This window comes from Glossina fuscipes, unplaced genomic scaffold, assembly GCF_014805625.2.
Source record: "Glossina fuscipes isolate IAEA_lab_2018 unplaced genomic scaffold, Yale_Gfus_2 113, whole genome shotgun sequence".
Classification (NCBI taxonomy): domain Eukaryota; kingdom Metazoa; phylum Arthropoda; class Insecta; order Diptera; family Glossinidae; genus Glossina; species Glossina fuscipes.
The window spans coordinates 2,790,575-2,809,438 of NW_023998456.1; the positions used below are offsets into that span (position 1 = coordinate 2,790,575).

At 33.8% G+C, this 18,864-nt stretch overlaps 1 protein-coding gene across 5 annotated transcripts in view; it reads left to right on the forward strand.

Moving 5' to 3' along the window:
* The window catches only part of LOC119639793 (WAS/WASL-interacting protein family member 2), a 43,968-nt gene extending 31,171 nt beyond the window's left edge, over positions 1–12,797 (forward strand). For 3 of the 5 annotated variants that reach the window (XM_038037463.1, XM_038037461.1, XM_038037462.1), the window contains 9 exons: positions 393–590; positions 655–817; positions 917–1,173; positions 1,242–1,441; positions 4,061–4,567; positions 4,877–5,013; positions 5,081–5,562; positions 10,525–10,783; positions 12,082–12,797. In XM_038037463.1, coding sequence (XP_037893391.1) covers positions 393–590; positions 655–817; positions 917–1,173; positions 1,242–1,441; positions 4,061–4,567; positions 4,877–5,013; positions 5,081–5,562; positions 10,525–10,783; positions 12,082–12,362 — 2,484 coding nt within the window. In that variant the 3' untranslated portion in view covers positions 12,363–12,797. Of the gene's footprint in view, positions 1–122; positions 316–392; positions 591–654; positions 818–916; positions 1,174–1,241; positions 1,442–4,060; positions 4,568–4,876; positions 5,014–5,080; positions 5,563–10,524; positions 10,784–12,081 lie in introns of those variants that run through there. The other 2 variants (XM_038037459.1, XM_038037464.1) reach the window with 2 other exon arrangements.
* The last annotated feature ends 6,067 nt before the right edge of the window (positions 12,798–18,864 follow it).

The following is an 18,864-nucleotide window of genomic DNA, read 5'->3' on the forward strand; positions in this document are numbered from 1 at the left end:
AACAAAGCAATTAAGCTTCATACACATATACCTAATATTGTTGCTTACTTACAACGACAACAATCACAAACTTAAGCCGCAGTGTCAGATCATCTGTGTAGGCCGTTCTTTTTTTTTTTGGTTTGTTTCACTAAAAAGCAGACAAGTTTTCTAAGTTTTAATAATTGTAATAATTATTTAAGAGTCAGTCTTAAATAGTAGTTGAAGAATAAAACAAACGAAAATCTTTTTAAGAAGAAGATAAACATTTGTATGAATTAAAAAAAAAAAAAAAGAAAAAAAATGAGATTAATTAGAAGAAGCAGCAAGAGAAAAGTATTTCTGCTTTTGTTTCTTAAATTATCATCTGAGTTGACATTTTGATGAGACGCTTTTACGTTTTACGTTTGCAGATGGCAATACCACCGCCGCCAGGACCACCACCGCCCCCTGGACCTCCGCCTCCACCAGCAATGGGTGGTTTAAAATTGGGCGGCGATGGAGGGGGAGGGGGAGATGCTCGTTCAGCTCTACTGCAATCCATACAAAAGGGGACTAAATTGAAAAAGACTACAACCGTAGATAAAAGTGGTCCGGCTATGGCCGGTAAGGTAGGATAGAAAAATACGATTTTTAAAAGTATTATTATCTAACTTCACTTCTTTGCTCTTTAAGGTGTGCGATGGATCTGGAGATTCGCCAAAGAAGTCTAATAACTGCCATAAGAGCCTCAGCATCAGTAACGGTAGTTCAATAGACAATGGAGCTCCTAAATTAGGTGGTTTATTCGAGGGTATGACGGCCATGCCCAAATTAAAACCGGTCAATGGCAACAAATGTAAATATTGAATATAAACTAAAAAAAAAAAAAAAAAAAAAAAAAAAAAAAAAAAAAAAAAAAAAACAACGCTATTTATATGAATATATTTTATTGCAGCTCCCGCCGTTACTCTTAACAATATCACTCAAAATAGCAACAGTCCGCCGCAAGCGCAAACCACCACTAATACAACCACCACAAGTAATGGTCCTTTGGACTTTAATGCAGAACTTAGTAAGCGTTTAACTTTAAAACGACAAAAACAACAACAACAACAACAAAGTCCACACATCATTGCTAACGAGACAAATCTAAGAACGAATCGTGGACCACCGCCTATGCCGCCTACGCAACCGCCCAAAAATCTACCAACGGTTTGTAGCTGCTAGCAATTATTTTGCAAAATGTTAGAAACGCTTTTAATTAATTGACATGCTTACAGAGTACATCCGATTCTGTTTTGGAAAAGAATAAAACGAACTCAACCATCACCAACGTACGTTCAACAGTATATGCCAATGAAACAACGAAATCTTCTTCAACATCATTAGTTCAAAGTAATAACGTTAACAATGTTCATAACAAATTTGCGCATAAAATCAACACGGGCGGTACGGTACGAAGTAAAGCGGCCAATTTAAAGTGAGTTCAAAAACGTTAAGCAAAAGATATCGAAAATTTCTTTAAACTCCATGCAAGTGTAGAGAGAAATAGCCGAAATTATTAATATTTGTGCAATCAAACCTTTTTATATCCATTATCCTAAACGAGGGCGAAAACAAGACTGTAACATAATTCGCAAAAACTTGGGAAAACAAGTAAAAACTCTATAACGGGATATGGTTCACCATTAAATACCCTAAACCACTTCGTTTAATAGTTATTTATGTAGCGACTTTTCAAAATAAGGCTTTATTCAGAAAGTAGTCGAAAACGTAGTCGGGCGTCGGGCCAAAACGTGTCGGTGTACCAAAGCCCATTAAAATATCTCATAAATTTCAGCCTGTACATTGAACATATGAAAACCAGATGAGCAGACAAACTGACAAACTTAAAATCACTTCCTGAGTTGATCGGCATGATAAAAGTTGCATTTATCTCAAGTTCACAATGACGCAATTCTTCGGCAAACTAAGTTATTTGCAAACTTTTTGTACAGTTTCATAATTAAATTTTAGATTAATAAAGAAAAAAAAGTGAAAATTAAGAAAAGACCGAAGCTCGAACTTAACCAAATGGAAAGGAAGAGCTTCTGTGGAAAACCACCTCTTCCACTTCATCATATCATCATCGTCGTCATCCATAATTAGGTCTTTGTGACAGTGATCGCAATGATCAAGCCTTCAAAAAGAAAAAATATGCCAAACATTTTCTTGTAAAAAGCGCTTAGATGAAAAATCACTTATTTTTATTTATTTATTTAAATACGCAACAACAAAGCCCTAAGCTAACATATATAGCTACATTAATATAAATCATGTAAGTGTGAAAAAATTAAAGACTAATCAAATAATCACCTTGCTCTATCACTAACCTTTGTGATTGTCAACTGCCGATAACGGACGAACTCAGGTGCTCAAGAACGAGCCCAATTTTCTCTTAAGAACATTTAAAGTGTCAACAAAATAACTCAAAGTCAGCGGCAACGTATTCCAGTCTCTAACCAGAGCCAACTGGGTAATAAGTGGACTGTTCAGCAAAAGGGCAGAAGAAAAGGGTAGAAAACTGAAGACGTTCGATCAAAAGATTCGACGCTTGTGACTCAACAATATTAAAGAGATAGAATAACAGCCAGCAACAAAATTTAAGTAGTTGTAGAAATAGAATTTGAAAGAAACATGAACAAAAGAGGAAGGAGGAAATATGGCCTCTGGATCTCACATCACACAAAACGACTAATGCAGCTGACAATTAGTCTTTCCAGATGAGAAGGCAAGCAGCCAGAGATTATCTCAATACAATAGTCGCAAAAGCGACATAAAAACATTTAAGAAATGAAAGAGTTTTAAAAAAAATTTAAAGGTTAGAGTTTTGTTTCATCAATAACCTACGATAGTGCCAAACTGAAAACTCGAAAATAATACCTATAGAACACTTATAATTATTAAAAATTATATTAAAATAGTGAATACGTATTTGTCACCGATCATCATAATAAATTTTGCTTTCATTTGAAAAATATTTTCTCCGCTCATCACATAAGCTTGTGCTTGGTAGTTATTAATTGTTTCCGAACACTAAAGAGTGAAGGGTAACATTTTCTTTCCGTTTATCATATTGAGAGTCTCTATAAATTCTAAATCTACAAAATCCTCGCGACCTGCCCTCCGACTGTGGGGTTAGGGCAGTTGGTACAATATTTTTGATTAACGCCCATTTTGGACGTAGTTCACCTATGCATCTACACACAGATACAACTTATTGAGTAATTGATTATCCTAATCCTAAGAATAGTTGAAAGATTTCCTCAAACGTAACAGACCAACAGGTAACAACACGTTTACTGTTACCATTTATTAGTTAATAGTGATGTGACAAAATTTCGCCTTCAGACTCTTTTACCTTTTTTAATTCGGCTTTATTTAGATCAATAATGATAACAGGAAAAATTTTAAGTATTTTCTTCATGCATACACACATACACACATACACACACTCATGCTCGAGCATTTTTTCCGCAATTTTCCTAATTTCCTTAAGAAAGTTACTCATTATTAGTTGTATAATTTCGTGTACGTAATGCATAAGTCAATCTTTTTTAAACGATAGGCCTCAAGAAAAGCCAAAAGAGTATGCAAAGTAATTTAGATGCATTTCGGTAATGTAGGTATGACTATTGACCAATATGAACAACAATTTGCTGTGATGTGTAATGTATGTTCATGCCGAGTATGCCATACTTTCATACATATTTAGATTTTTATAAATAAACGCTATTGAGAACGCAGTGACCTTCGCCTTAGATATAGTTTACGTTTCAATTAAACTGTATTGTGAAAAGGTTATTTTTTTTCCTGGTTACGATTCGTTTATGAGCATTTCTAGCGTAAATCTACGAATCTACATGAATATTAAACAATTAAACCTTAAAGTTCAGATCTTCAGTTTAAACGATTAGAGCTTCTTTTTTACTTTTTCTTTTCATTTATTTACTTCTTTATCTTTTGCTTATCTATGCGATTATATTTTTATTTAATTTATTTTATTTCCTTACAAAAATGTTCTTTTTCTTTGTTTTTTTTTTTTTGTTTTTCTCAACAGTTTGTCGTTAGGTCATAATAATGTTTTTGTATATAATAATAATAACAAGAACAATAATATTAATAACAATAATACTATCAACAACACAACATCGACACCGACAACAACAACAACAACTATATTTTCTAAAAACAATACAAATCATTTCAACCATTACAACAACAACAGCACATCATTGGGTTTCTCCACAGCAACAACAGGTTCTTTACGTAATTTAGCTCCAAATAAATCGTCTTTATTTTCCACCAATGCATCGACAATGACAGCAACAACGGGTGGTGGTGGTGGTGGTGGTGGTGCTGGCAGTAGTAGTAACGGTGTTAGCAATGGTGGTAGTCCCGTTAGTTCGGCTTCACCATCGCCACCTGCAAAATCACCAACACCTCTTGTTAAACCGAATCATGGCAAACCGAATTTTGCTCCTAAACCTCCAGGTTTGCAACAACTGGCCATGGCGAGTGGCCAGCGTCCGGCCGTAGCACGTCATCATAGCATGCGATCACCCAGGTATTCTTTTTTTTTTTGCATCCTCAACACATGTAATACAACCACAAAAAAATAATAAATAACATAACTTATTATTCGTTTGAAAAGCACCAAACATCAGGAAATGCTAAACACCGCTTTTTAAGGCTTAGAACAGAAAAGTACTCTATCTTTTTTTATTTAATTATTTATTAATTTTTATTTTATTACTCATGGCGGCTTACCTCAAAAACAAAAAAAAATTTATTTCATTTTAATCAATTTTAGAGTATATAAGTAAAAATGTTTAAAAGAAAACAATTTATAAAATGAAGAGTTTTATTTTTTCAGGTCACCACCCATAGTGGGCTCTAATGGAGGCTCTTTATTCTCTACGCAACAGCATTTCGGTACGATGCGTACACCTCTAACACAGTCCCACGAGGCTATTAATTCAAGTTTACGCACAGCGCCGTTACCACCCATTGGTAAAAACGCGTAAAATATTGAAATCATTTCGAAAGATAATGTTAGAGAATTTTTCATTATTAACAGGACGCCCAACAGTAGCTCCACCCAAGCCGCCTAGTGTTAAGCCTCCGCCACCACCCACCCCAGCTCGCAATAATTCCAATTCAACCTTGAATACGTGTTACGCAAATACTTCCACAACTGCCCCGATAAGTGCCGTTAACACCATGCTCATTTCTTCATCATCAACAACTACAATGACAACGCTTGCTACATCGTCGTCAGTATCGTCACCCGTGCAATCGCCTTCGAATTCATCTTCTACTAATAGTGTTTCAGCATTAAGAGATCAATTGCGTTCCGGTTGTACGATTACGCCACCACCTCCTCCGTCGGCTACAATAACAAGTGGAAAATCTTCGAATTCCAATAGTCCGCTGAGTAGCAATAAATCACCTAAACCGATCATTTTAAATGGTGGACCGATCAACCTAATCAACGCACCACCACTACCACCGCATCGAACTTGCCCAGCACCTTTACCACCACAAAGGCTAACGAGCAATGTAAGTAAATCAATGAAAATATGTTATTAATATAAATAGCCTGAAGCGCGACTAGTCCGAAAGGCCTTTCTGCACGACTATCAATTTGAGATCATTCAAAATTTCGACGACGCAAACGTTAAATGTCTATCAAAAATGTAAACAAAGCAATATGAACAATATTGACGGTCACGACATTGAACTCTGATTCAAGTTAGTGAACATTCGCATGCCTAAGAATAACGAAACATTTGGAAATTATTTTCCAATAAGCTCTCTGTTGGCTTATAGCGCTACGGAAAACTACGACGAAATTATTCATAATAGAATGCTGCTTATCTTGAATATGGAATTTATCTAAGATAAGCTTTTGCGATATTCTTAGCACAGTGATTTTATCTGCGCTTTTCGTTGTTTTAAATTCGCAATTTTTTTCTAATGGCTAATTTATTTTGGCAATAAACTTCGTTCTAACGATGTTTTTCTGAGCTTCAAACTGAGAAGGAATGGCAAATGCATTCGTTATTTAATATGAGGCAGCATTTATTCCTAATTTTAAGGCATTTAGGTCGTGGGGAAATATTTTCGTTTCCTTCACTCGACATCGTGACATTGGTCTATTTTTTTTTTTTTTTGATGTTTGAACTCATCAAAGGATAGACTGATAGCAAGTTTCTAAGCGAATTTCCCCCTCAGCGCGTTCATTGTAATGATTTCGATAAGTGAAAAATTGAATATATTGCAAGAAAACACGAAGAGATTTATTCGCGCACTAATAAACTGCAGGAATGCAGGGAAGAGGAAAAAGTCGACGTTAGTTAGTAGTTTAAATTTCTATATCTGTGTCCAATGCCTTCCACATTAATGCTTTCTAATATCTACTCTCAGATATTTCAATTGGATTCGCCAGAAAACGAGATCAATTTACGTCAATTTTCATTTAGGTAATTGGTTCATCTGCGGTACAACTGCAGTTTTAGAGTATGCATTCCACCGCTGACCCCCTTAAATCACTTGACTTTGAAGTTGTTGGTCTCCTTTCTTTTAGATGAACTCTTATCGAACTTAAGAGACACTTTCCTTGGAGTTAAAGGTATTTTCCTTTGACTTGAAAGTACTTTCCTTTGACTTGAGGCACTTGAGGCACTTGTAGGATTCTTGTTTTTCACACCTTTCAGTCAGTTTCCTTACTTAGAAATAAAGATTGCGAATAAAGAAAATTCACTTAACAAATGTAATGCTTTCATTAAATAGAGAATCCTTAAAATATGCTATGGAAAAGCATAGCACAATACCCTAATTTTTCTTTTATCGATTTTTTTTCCCTCATATTATTCTCTTACTTCTTTGTCTAATCATATGTTGTTTTCCACAACGCACCATGAAATATAGAAACATATAAAAATAAATAAAGCAGATGTTCAATTGTTGTTTCCTAGTTTACTCATTTTCTACATCACTGACCTGTTTGAAGCTCTCATGTGAATGAGCACCATATCGTTCCTTTTTTTCTATTTTTGTAAAATTTCTTGCTTTACATTTAACTGTTAAATCGTAAACATCCACAAAACACTTTTGCAATGTGCGGGGTGTGTATGTGTCGCAGTGTTGTTTCATTTTCGCTTTCGCGTAAGCTTTCTTATATATTGCAGTAATATGCAGACAACAATAGCCGTAGATAGAGGGAAAAATCGTTACAATAAGTTGTGTTCGGCTAATCGTTGGGTGTAGATATAAAAATAATACTGACAGAAAACATTTATATTTTCACGACTATTTTCAAAGAATAAAAACATGTTTGCAATTATTTGTGTTGTGAAAGCATATTAAATTATTAGAAAAATGATATCATTTTACATTATTTAAATATGATGATAAATTATAAGAGAAGTGTAAGTGGTTTTGTTAAACATTTTTAAAGGGTTGTTATTTAACAGTTCCTAAAAAATGGGATTTATTATCGAAAGGAGACATTAAAAGAATTTTAGAAAGAAAGAAATTTATAGACGTTTACTTTCATTTCAATGGATTTTTATTGCATCCTCCATTCGAAGGATATGTAAACCTTAAGATGTAAAATCGCAAAAGACTGAGAAAATAGTGTTCTCTTGCATCGATTCCACAGTCAAGGTTGTAACATACCGTGTAAAAAAAGCGAGGAGAGATTTAAGAAGCTTAACCAAAAGTAATACAAAGTTCATATTGTTATTTTCTTCCTATATTATCATATCTAACCAAGTAGCTACTATTGTCGCTTTATTGTAATGTGAACTGTTAAGATAGAATGTGATTTGTCTGATTTGGTTTGGCAACCTAACATCTGGAGATTACTAAAGGTTGGCGTGTCGCCATCTTCGCCAGAGCCATCTTGTTCGGTAGTTAAAATTATCAAAAAAGAATACGTAGTCATTACTATCTTTAATACAGCCTAATAATACCTAACTAATCGCGACGCAATGCTATGTCGAAAGCCGATCTGTACCCTCGCCTATCCTGGTTTCCATTCGATTACGTCTTTTTTATCATATTATGTCCCGACCAACACAACGTTAGAAAAGTCGGTAATTGAACACAAGTCGGAAAAAGAAAGTTATATTCGGTTGTGACCAAATCTTTCAAATCCTTCTTCGTTATCCTAAAAAACTCCAATGAAAAAGTAAAAAACCCCTACTTTTTCATATTTTATAGGGTTTAGTGGGCGCAGGCGATTTTTTCCATTTTTCGAATAAAACCGAAAATTTATATGGTTTGTGTGCTGTACTTTTAACGAAAAAGAGGAACGGCGTTTATAGTTTTTGTTGCATCGGCGTGCGGTCATGTCCTTTAGCCGATTTGTGTGATTTTCGAATTCTTTTACAAATTTGTAGCCGACGTTGTTATTTGGGCGAATGGAAGAGTGTTTTTCATACCTTTCTACTGTTTACTACAGTTACTACACAGTTGGGCTGGCAGATAGATGGATAGACTAATGGACAGACGTGCTTAGGCTCATTCTGAAGCTGACACTGGTCGAGAATTTATGTATTCTATGAGGTTTTTGAAGCTCCGTTCTAGGCACTATAGAGGTATTGTGTGTTTATATATTTTTGGCCATTTCTGTACATGTGCAACTGTTTCGTCCAAAGAATGCACGTTCAAATGTTTGTATTAGATTTATCTGCTGTAGTTTGTGAGTAACGATCAAAAAACCGTTTAATCTAACACATATTCAATACAAATCTATGTGCATAAACTTCCTATGTTTTCGCAAAATTTCATTTTCACGGTCAGGAAAATGTTTGCAACAAACAGATAGACATGCTTAAGTCGATTCAGAATTTGATGCTGATTAACCCACTGACGTTAATGACGTCTATAAATGTCCATTGCGTGTGCTTGCACACGATGCACACGACGTCTACAGCAGTCCTATGTTCTTAGTACAATAAGACAAAAGCAAGTAAAGTTATATATGGCGGGGACCGAATTTCGCATACCCACCACTATGGCTTTCGTGTTCCACTCTCCAGATTCTTTTATTTGATACCCATATCACTGGTATTATTACGGAAAAAGTAGTCGCGGTATCTACCGTATTCATTTTAGAGATGATAATATTTTTTTAATTCATTTGATGAATGTATATTCTGTCTTGTTTACTTTAAGATAAATAAGCATAACCCCACAAAAAAGTGAAAAGATAAACTTTTATTACTCGTAACTTTGGGTGGGCATGGCGCATGTTTTCAATTTTTGTACGTAAGAAGTAGTGTGATTCGTAAAGTAGATGTGGAAAATTTCAGTCTTCTAACTTTTATAATTTCGAAGTAACGAGGAAGAACCCACAAATTTTTGTTGAGAAAAAAAAGGAGTTGCGTTTAGTTTATGCTCCACTGCAGGCGTCTGCTCTGATCAAATTGACCCATTTTCAATACTACCCTTCTTGCAAAAACTGAAGTCGATATCTTCATATTTGGGGTCAGGGAAGTGAAAACAACCAACACCACATAGACGGACAGACATGGCTGAATCAATTGAGAATTCCAAGCTAATTAAGAATTTATATACTTTATAGGGTCCCTAAAGCTTCGTTTTGCGTATTACGTATATTTATATTACATATTACACACATTATGAAAAAAAAACAAATTGAGTGTACACTCATCGTTCAGTGGGAAGCACTCACTGATTTTAAAATGAGCGTCAACGTGTTAAGAATGGTCTGTGAATCTGTGTGTTGCTTCTAGTCATTGCAAACGTGTCGGGTGTAAGAACATGTGTTTTGTTGTTAACAAAAAAATAATAACAGTTATGTATGATACAAAAAATCTTGTTAACCAAGTTTTCCAAAATATGTTAAATATAATTTAGGAGAGATCGGGGATCTATAATAGAACATAATAAAATATTGTCGTGTGTTCACACTTAGAGGACCCTGAAGGAAAACTGTTCAAAAGCGCGATAGCTATATGTGAGATTAGTATTCAAAAAATTAATTCGCTGTCAAATATTTTCTGCACAATCCTTGTACAAATATTCGTAACTACTGCAGGGAACTCGCTTCCTACAATTACACGTATATGGAATGAACGTATTTAAACTCCAGACTTCAAGTTTGAACACATGAAGTTTGAGGATATATCCGATCCTTTATTATGCTTGTCGATTCAAAATTGTTTTCTGTCCTTATTGCAACTTTCTATGTATTTTTTTATTCAACCTACAGATCAACATTTTTAAGACATTTTAAAGAAATCTGGAATAATTACATGTCCGGATTGGATTACTCCCCGTATAACGTCTTATTTTGAAAAAGTCGCTATAAAATTAAAACTGAATTTTGAAAATTCCTCGATAAAAATCGAAATTTATTTGATCGTGTCGATTCGAAATATATTATAATGTTGAGAATGTGAAAAGTCACGATCAATACGTTTACGATAAACTTATAATTCGCCTTAAAAATTTTTACTTATTGTCCGCACTGTCATTTTATATTTTCAGACTCCTGGCGGTGTTCCTCCTGTGCCACCTCAGCGTCACTCGTCAATACGTCCTAATGCTCCGGTTACACCACCTACGGGTATTGTAAATGCTCCCGCATTTGGTGGTATTACTACAAATGCTAATGTCGGTCGTTTAGTCATTGATTTGGAAGCAAAGTTTGGTAAACGTTTTCATAACGTTACCGAATTTCCTAAGCCTCCGCCATTTGTAAATATACCAAAAGTGTATCCTAGTCGAACAGTTAAAGCAACAAATGGTATGTAATTGCTCATATCTCCATGCTGCATACAACAAACACATATAAATGCACACACTCCACATTGCACTGTTTAAATGCATACAATAAAAGCCGAAACATAAAAGGCAACTAAATATTAGAGCAAATAATAAATAAAGCAAATAAAAATAATTCTGTTATTATTTTAATTAATTTTTCTTAATATTTAAGCGTATTAAAAAAAAATCTTATAAGTTTTAAATATTTTGTTGGGAAAAAGAAAACAATGCATGTGTAAAGTATTTTTTTTTTTTTTTTTAAGTATTTATAAAAAGTAATAATGGTAATAATAATAATTTTTTTATTGAATTCTTCTTTATTTCTCAATTTAAATTAAAAAATATTAAAGAATTTAATTGAAATGTTAAAATTTTTTTTTTTTTAATCATTTTGTTCCAATAAAAAACCAAGCTTTTACAAAAAAAAATTGTCAATAATATCTTTTAGCGTACACTAAATATTAAACATATATTTAATTTTATATATATATATATACATTTTTTAATTTTCATTAAATTTTATTTAAAAAATTACAAACAAAAATTGTTTCTTTCCCTTTTTCTCGAATTCAGAGTAAGAAATATTCATTCACTTTGCCCACCGTTGCAGGGGGTCAGAAAGATATGTCTTTCCGCTTGTAACGAGCAAAAATGAACATCCGAAAACTCTCGAAATATATTAAAAAAAGAAAATTGAATCGAAGTTGACCACGTCTGCATGCCGATTGTTTGTCGCTGGACTCCTGATCGCCATAAGCTAACTTCACAGAAGTTTAAAGCATAAATTGGTTCCACGGTACACATTACAAAAAATATAGTCTGAAAATACTCGCAACCTTTTATATGATACGATTACAAATAATGTATCGGTTTGAGACGGTGGATAGCACGCAGCTATTGAATGGCTTCAAAGCGTTTACAATTTACTTTTTTTTATCTGATTAGCTTTAGTAAACTTTTTAAACAAACATTGAATGATAAGCAAAGCTTCGCAAAACAATTTGATTTTTATATATATATATTTATATGCTTAAACTAAATAATTTTATTTTGTATATAGCAAAAGCATGCTTTAATTTATTATTCATTTTATTAAATTTAAAAAGAAAAAATATAGATTAACATAAGTTTTTCTTTTTTTTAAACAAGACATTTATTGAGACCGAAATTAATGAATAGTAAAAATTATATATAGTTTTTTATGTACAGCAGTGTTAATTTTTATATATGTAGGATTCGTAAGAAAATTCTTTAAATGTAATATTAAAATATTTTTAGTTACAACAACTGGTGGCAGTAACAATAACAACAATAGTAGCAGCAGTGAGAGCAATACTAACCCAATATTAATGGATAATAATAACACGAGCATATCTTCAATTAATATGTTAGCGAAGCCTTTACAACCCGCCGGTTATCAGCCGCTATTTAAAAAACATCGAGCTCCCGCTCCGCCCCCGCCGCAGGCTGGTGTAGCAGCAGCCACAGTTTCCATAATTAGACAGTCAAGTTTTCTCTACGGCCCTGCCGGTTTAACCTCCCAACAGCAGTTACAGTAGAAAGAATTATGACAAAGAAATTTTCAAAGAAAGTTTCACAACCATCTCTCCAATGACGTTAAAATGATAATCTATTCGTAAAACTAGGAAATTATGAGAAAAGACTTTTTCTTTAAAAAACAAAAAAAAAAAGACATGCCTTTACTTCAGATTACATCTTTATACTCCCGTATCATTTATTGTGTTTAATGTTAATTTATAAAAAAAAAGTATTTAATACTCTACTTTAAACGAATATTCTCTAACCTTAAGTATACAGAGTTAACAAACGTAGTTATTATAATATTGTATTAAACTTAATTTAGTTAAATTCTCTTTATTGTTTGGCAACAGTCCGACCTTAGCACAAGTAGTTGTTTCATAATAGATCGTAAGCACAAATTAGCAAATGTCTTATCAGTTATAAATTAAAAAAAAAAAAAAAAAAAAAAAAAACAATTTCTTACATAATGCCTTCCCAAAGGTGCAATGTATCATAAATAATAAAGCGGTTGGTCTAAACTATTTGGCTGCTCTTTGAATAATATGCTATTATTTCATGAGCATATCAACAAACGTGTAAAAATTTATTGTAAATGTGACATTTATAACAAGGTTAAATGTCGAATTTTAAAAGTTAAGCACCGATTTCTAAAATGAAGATAGTGCTTTCTGGGTGCTTTTATGTCAGAAAGCAGGCCTGCAGCTGCTAGCTTGACTGTTACTTTTCTACATTATTAATATAAATTCTTCTTCTTCCACATGCCATGAATTTACACCAACTCCGACCATTTTAATTATTTACAATTTTCTCCTATCTCCTGTTCAAAACACCATCTTCAGGATCCCAGAGTAAGGTTTTGACAGCTTTATGCGTTGCAATCTTCCCAGATAGACATAAGGGTAAGTATTTCGCCAACAGGGACTCAAGCTTTGAAAGAAAATCTGCAGTGACTTGACAAGACGAATATACCATGCTCTATTAACTTTTGCAGAATTTTGCGGAAATCTGGTAACACTACTCAACAAAAGAACAAAAAAAAAACGGTAAAATAGAATCCTTGTCCTGTCAACGTCGTCCACGTATACATTCGAACCAGCAGTAATGACTACATTTCTGAAGAGTTCTTTTGCCTATATTCTTATTGCACCCAATCCAATGCTTTAGAAACGTATTAACGACAATATCGGGTTGCAATGCTTAGATCTTCAAGCAATGTACTGTATTTTATGCACCCAATGTCAGTATAGAAGCACTTGTGCCTTATTGGGATTTAACGAAAAATGTAACCACCAGATCACTCCTTTATACATTTTTCGTATTCTAATCAAAAATTCTGTCAGATTGTTTTCAGAGCAGATTAGCGCTTTTTGGAATTTGAAAACAATCAGAAATGATGCTCAGCTCCGGCAATTCAACGCAAAATCTTTTCGCAGCGCAGGACGACTCGTGTACAACGGACTGTTTGCTATCGCTGTTAGTTGCGGCTTAGCGCAGAGGGCAGTGGCATGAAATGTGCATAAAACACCTAACTGCCTTTAATGTTAATTTGATAAATTGCGGCGTTTTTGGTAGTAAACAAATAAATCCGCTGGACGTTGCAGATCATCGCTGCTGATCATTGTTTACTTTTACAATTGGCTCTGTCCACCTGCGTTCAACTTTCAAGCAAGAGCATTTTAGTTACGGATTTTAAAGCTATCTATAATAATAGGTACACATGTTCAAATCTCTGCTTAATTAATGAAACCACTGCACCAGAAATGTCCAATTCCCGAGCCACAAAGCAATCAATAAACTCAAACCAGTTTTCACATAAAGCCCTAACATACTTTCATATGTTATAAGCCTGTGAACGTTGTAAAAAAACGCTACTTGGTTCAAACTTTTTCAAGGGACATGCAGTTCTTAATATTTAGAAGGGATAAGCAGTAGAAGAGTAAGTAGAAGAGTTTTTTATTTTTATATTAGAGTAATTGCTCAGGCCACATCCAATGTACATGCGAGCGTTATGATCAGCAGGTCTTGTATAAAGAGGGAGGACAATAAGGGAAGTAGTAATTATTCGGAACATTCGAACATTCGCAAGAACGGTGGAAGATCGACGAGTCGGGCAACCTTTTGTGCGTTATGCAGGCAACTCCGAAACGTGTGGATAAGTCCTCTAAGTCGTCTCGTAAAGGTACTTTCACTGGATGTGTCTCCAGGCACCAAGTACAACAGACCCCACGTTACGCTGAAGCTCAAAGCTTGTGCAGATATATAACGAAGTGTCGTCCCACCCACTTGTTGTGGGCCCGCACATGAAATATATGCCTTTATAAAGAAACAAGATATAATTTTTGTGTTCTCTAATAAAAATAAGAATTGTGTTAGACAATGTGGTGTAGGGTAGTAGTGGTCCTCCTTCGCCGACTGTAATGTTCTTACTTGTTGTTGAAGGTATTTGCATGCATGCGCTACGTTAAGATTAAGTATTTAATCATCTTACTTTCCTGTTGAGATTAGCAAAATATGTACAATACTGGTCGTAGACATTAAATCCAAAAAGGTCGAAATGACGAAAGGGCGTTAGCTTTTAGCTCTTTTTATTGCTTACTTTTTGACAAGATTTATAATTAAAAACAAAAAAGTCGTAAATGCTTTGCTTGGCGAAGGTAATACATATTTCGATGATGGGTATAAAAAATTTAAAAGATCGAATTTTTAAATTACAAACATTGCACTTACTTGTGCACATTACGGGAAGAGTTGTTATAGAAGGCATAGGTTATTAAAATGTCGAAAAAATTCGATAAGCTGAAGAAAATTTGAGTCACACCAGCGTACTAAACTTAGAAATTGATAAAAAGCTTGAATATAGAAATTTTTCAACAATTACGATCGAAAATTGTCCGGAAAATTTTCGCTTTTTCCAGTCTACGCGAACAGAATCTATTTAAAAAATTTTTTAATAAATATTTAATAGTATGCTTTAATTATCATGGGATTCTTTCTTTATTTCAATTAATACACGTCTGGCGAAGCACTTTTTAAAGTTCGTTTCTTTTAAGTCTGCTTCTAGGCAATCCAGCGATTTAAATCCCTTCTTTTCTAGTCGATAAAGCAAAAATGAAATTATACATTAGCCAATAAACTTCGTAAAGCTTCGAATTAAAAAGCACATTTTATCATGATCTGGTGAACTTCAAGGACTCGGTCCACTCAGGTAACTTACATACATGTTAGTAAACATCTGATTACTTTGCTTTTACTCGTTTCTTTACAGAATTTTTGTTATACAGAACATTTTCTAATAATTCTAACTGGGTGAGGATTCGAATATGTTTTTTAAACTAATTTACCTTTATTGGTTAAATCGACCATTGCTTTATATAAAAGGTAATTCTTTGGACAATGCTGGTTAACAAAGCAATATGGCGAATATTAAAAATATGGCGAAATATTGGAAATCAATTAATTTAAGCAGTTCCCATAGGTCACCGCGCTTCATCACTTAGCAAAAAAATTTTCTCCAAAAACTGGCAATTTGTAAAACTTGGAAATTATCATGAAACGGGTCCTGTAAGAGAGGAGTAAAGATTGCAACGAGTTCACGCATTCAAGCGACATCTGACGAAGGACTAGAAAGTCTTTACGAACCTGAATTGTGTCGGGAATGCAATTTCGTTTCTTCCTTTCCTTCTGTTTAACTTAGAGTAAGTTAGTTTTTTTTTCTTTCCTCTTAACATGAGATTCACATAGGCATTTCTTTTGAAGTTAAGTGAAAAATTGTAAAAAATAAAGTGAATACTCAATTTATAAAAATAACTGAAATAAAGGAAAGAAAAGCTAAATTTTAATTTTCTTTCATATGAATTTTTCGTATAAACATTGTGAATTTATGTGTGTGCGCATGCGCACGCAGAAATAAAAAAATAAAAGGGAAAACGAAACAAGACAAAACTGTGTTTCATTGGCATTTGGCTGTATGCAATAAAAGTCAGAAAAGATTGTTTCAATTCCGCATTGTTCCGCTTGTAAATTTAAAACTCAGAGTGTTGATTGAATTAGTGCTTTCCTTCTTTTTGCAGGTTGCTGCTAATTGAGCCGATATTTGGGCGTGTTGCTGGGCGATTTAATATTGCTTTAGCTGTTTGCTGAGCTGCAGCTTGATTCAAGCTTCGTTGACGATTGCTGTTGGGCGTCAATACTGCTAAATTTATATTTGCCGTTTGCTGAACTGCTGCGTTTGTTTGTTAGCGATTGGTGCGCGGGGGTATGGGCAGAATCTCAAAAAAAGACCAAGGGGGGTCACTGGCAGGAATGTCTGCGGGGTCCCACCACAGTCAGGATAGTTGTTCTGACGCGGATATGTCGTCCGATGCTGAAGCTTTGGGTTTGGATGAGTTTCCGCGTAACTCTAATAATCGCGGGAGCAGTCGTGTGTCAAATGAGTCCGGGGATGAGGCTAAGAAATCCAGGAACGATGAAATTAAAAAAAAGAATAAGTAGGAAAGAAAGATGTCCGTCCGCGTTGGGGATGTTTCTAAGACCTCCCATGTTGAACTAGCAAATCTCTCGGCTGCTTCCTTCGCAGCTGTGATTAAGGGTAGTGATGCGGTGCCGCAGAGATGTGGGGTGTTGGCGGACGTAGGCCTTGCAAGTTAGAACGCAAGAAATTTGCTGACAGACTGACGGCGATAACTGGCCAGTTGGTGACACAATAAAATAGTGCAGATGCACTTCGATAATATTATAATATTAATAAATAATATCATTTATCATATGATAATTATTATTTTGTCGATGTTTGTGTACAGGTGGCCTTTACAACTTTCCAATGTATTTATGTGCAACTTTTGAAAATTCTGAAATTTTTAGCAAATAAGAAAAAAAAAATTGCTAAATAAGTGTTAGAAAATCTATATTAAAGAAAGGAAATTATTTTAACAATCAAAACAAAAATTATTAAACTATAATACGAATTCTAGCGTTATTAAAGTACATGATTCTTAACACGATCAGGGTTCTTTGTAGAGTGTACAATGTTATCTTTATCTGTTTGATCATCAAGGATGCTGCTCTACGGGTTTGCCTTTAGTGTCATTTTTTTGCTTGTTCGGTGATATGTATTTTCTTATACTTACATTTCAATGTCTATCCCTTTGGATTACAACTATTCTGCCTAATTTCTGTGATCTGTCATGTTATTTGTTGCGTTACTGGAGTTATCATACTTTTTAAACTTTAGTTTGAAAATATTTCATCGGCTGGTAATTTATATATGTCGATGATTAAATTAAATTCAAATAACAAATTACGCGCTTACAAAAAATCCACCAACATGTGAAGTATTGTTACTAAGATGTAGCTTTTGTTTATTTTCATACGGTACCTCAAGGAGGTACGGAAAACCGCGCCATGTAATATAGAACTAGAAGTGGTACTCATGTTTTGCTATTTGAGAAATATTATCGGTATATGAAATACATATGTTACTTAACTTTTGAGCCTAATATTTTTCTGCAGGATTTACCCCTATCTTTGTCAGTCAGTTTTAAATTTTATCAAAGATCGCACTGTTTTGGAAGTAGACAAAGAGTGCTATGTTTCTTTTACGAAAGTGCCTACACGCCATAAAGTGTGCGATTTAAGTATCATATTTTTGATACATTTATATAAAAAAGAATATATATTACATTTCAACCAAACCATTTGTTTGAATATATATGGAAAGAGAATATTCATTTTTTTTTTGAAAATAGGATAAAATCGAATGCCACGCCTATAAAAATTGTACAAAACTATTCAGGAGACGTACAAGGGGAGATGAATGCATATTTTTGATACATTTATATAATAAAGAATATATATTACATTTCAACCAAACCATTTGTTTGAATATATATGGAAAGAGAATATTCATTTTTTTTTTGAAAATAAGTCTCGATGTTCGAACTAAGCCACAGCACAAAATTTCAAATTTTAGTTTTATTTGGTTTTTGCATACGAAAAAAAAACAATTTTATTTTAGCAGAGAATTTCATAGGTGTTCCTTGTAAAGATGCCACATTACATATTTATTTGGATATTTATTTGGAAATTTTTTTGGTTTCTTTCTTTTCTTTTCGGTTTGTTTGAGGTGTTTGAGGTGTTTGTTCTTATTTTTCTTTTTTTCTTTTCAGGTTATATTAATATATATATTTATTTTATTTATATTATATTATTTATATTTTATATATACATATTTATTTTATCTTTATATATATGGCAAATATGCCGAACTCAGTTCTTAGTAAGCTGTTGCGTCAACACGCATACTGCGGCAGCTACTGCTGTCGTAATTAATGATGTGAATGTGAACGCGACCATTATTAAAACCATTAACCATGGTGTCTTTGTGTCCGCGGAAGGCCCGCATGGGAGGCTGCTTGTAGCCTCCCTCGACTGCAAATTCAACCAAGAACTGGACGGTTACATTAGGTTTATGGATTGTATTGGACACTGTAGTTTATAAAAAAAAAAAAAAAAAGAAACAAA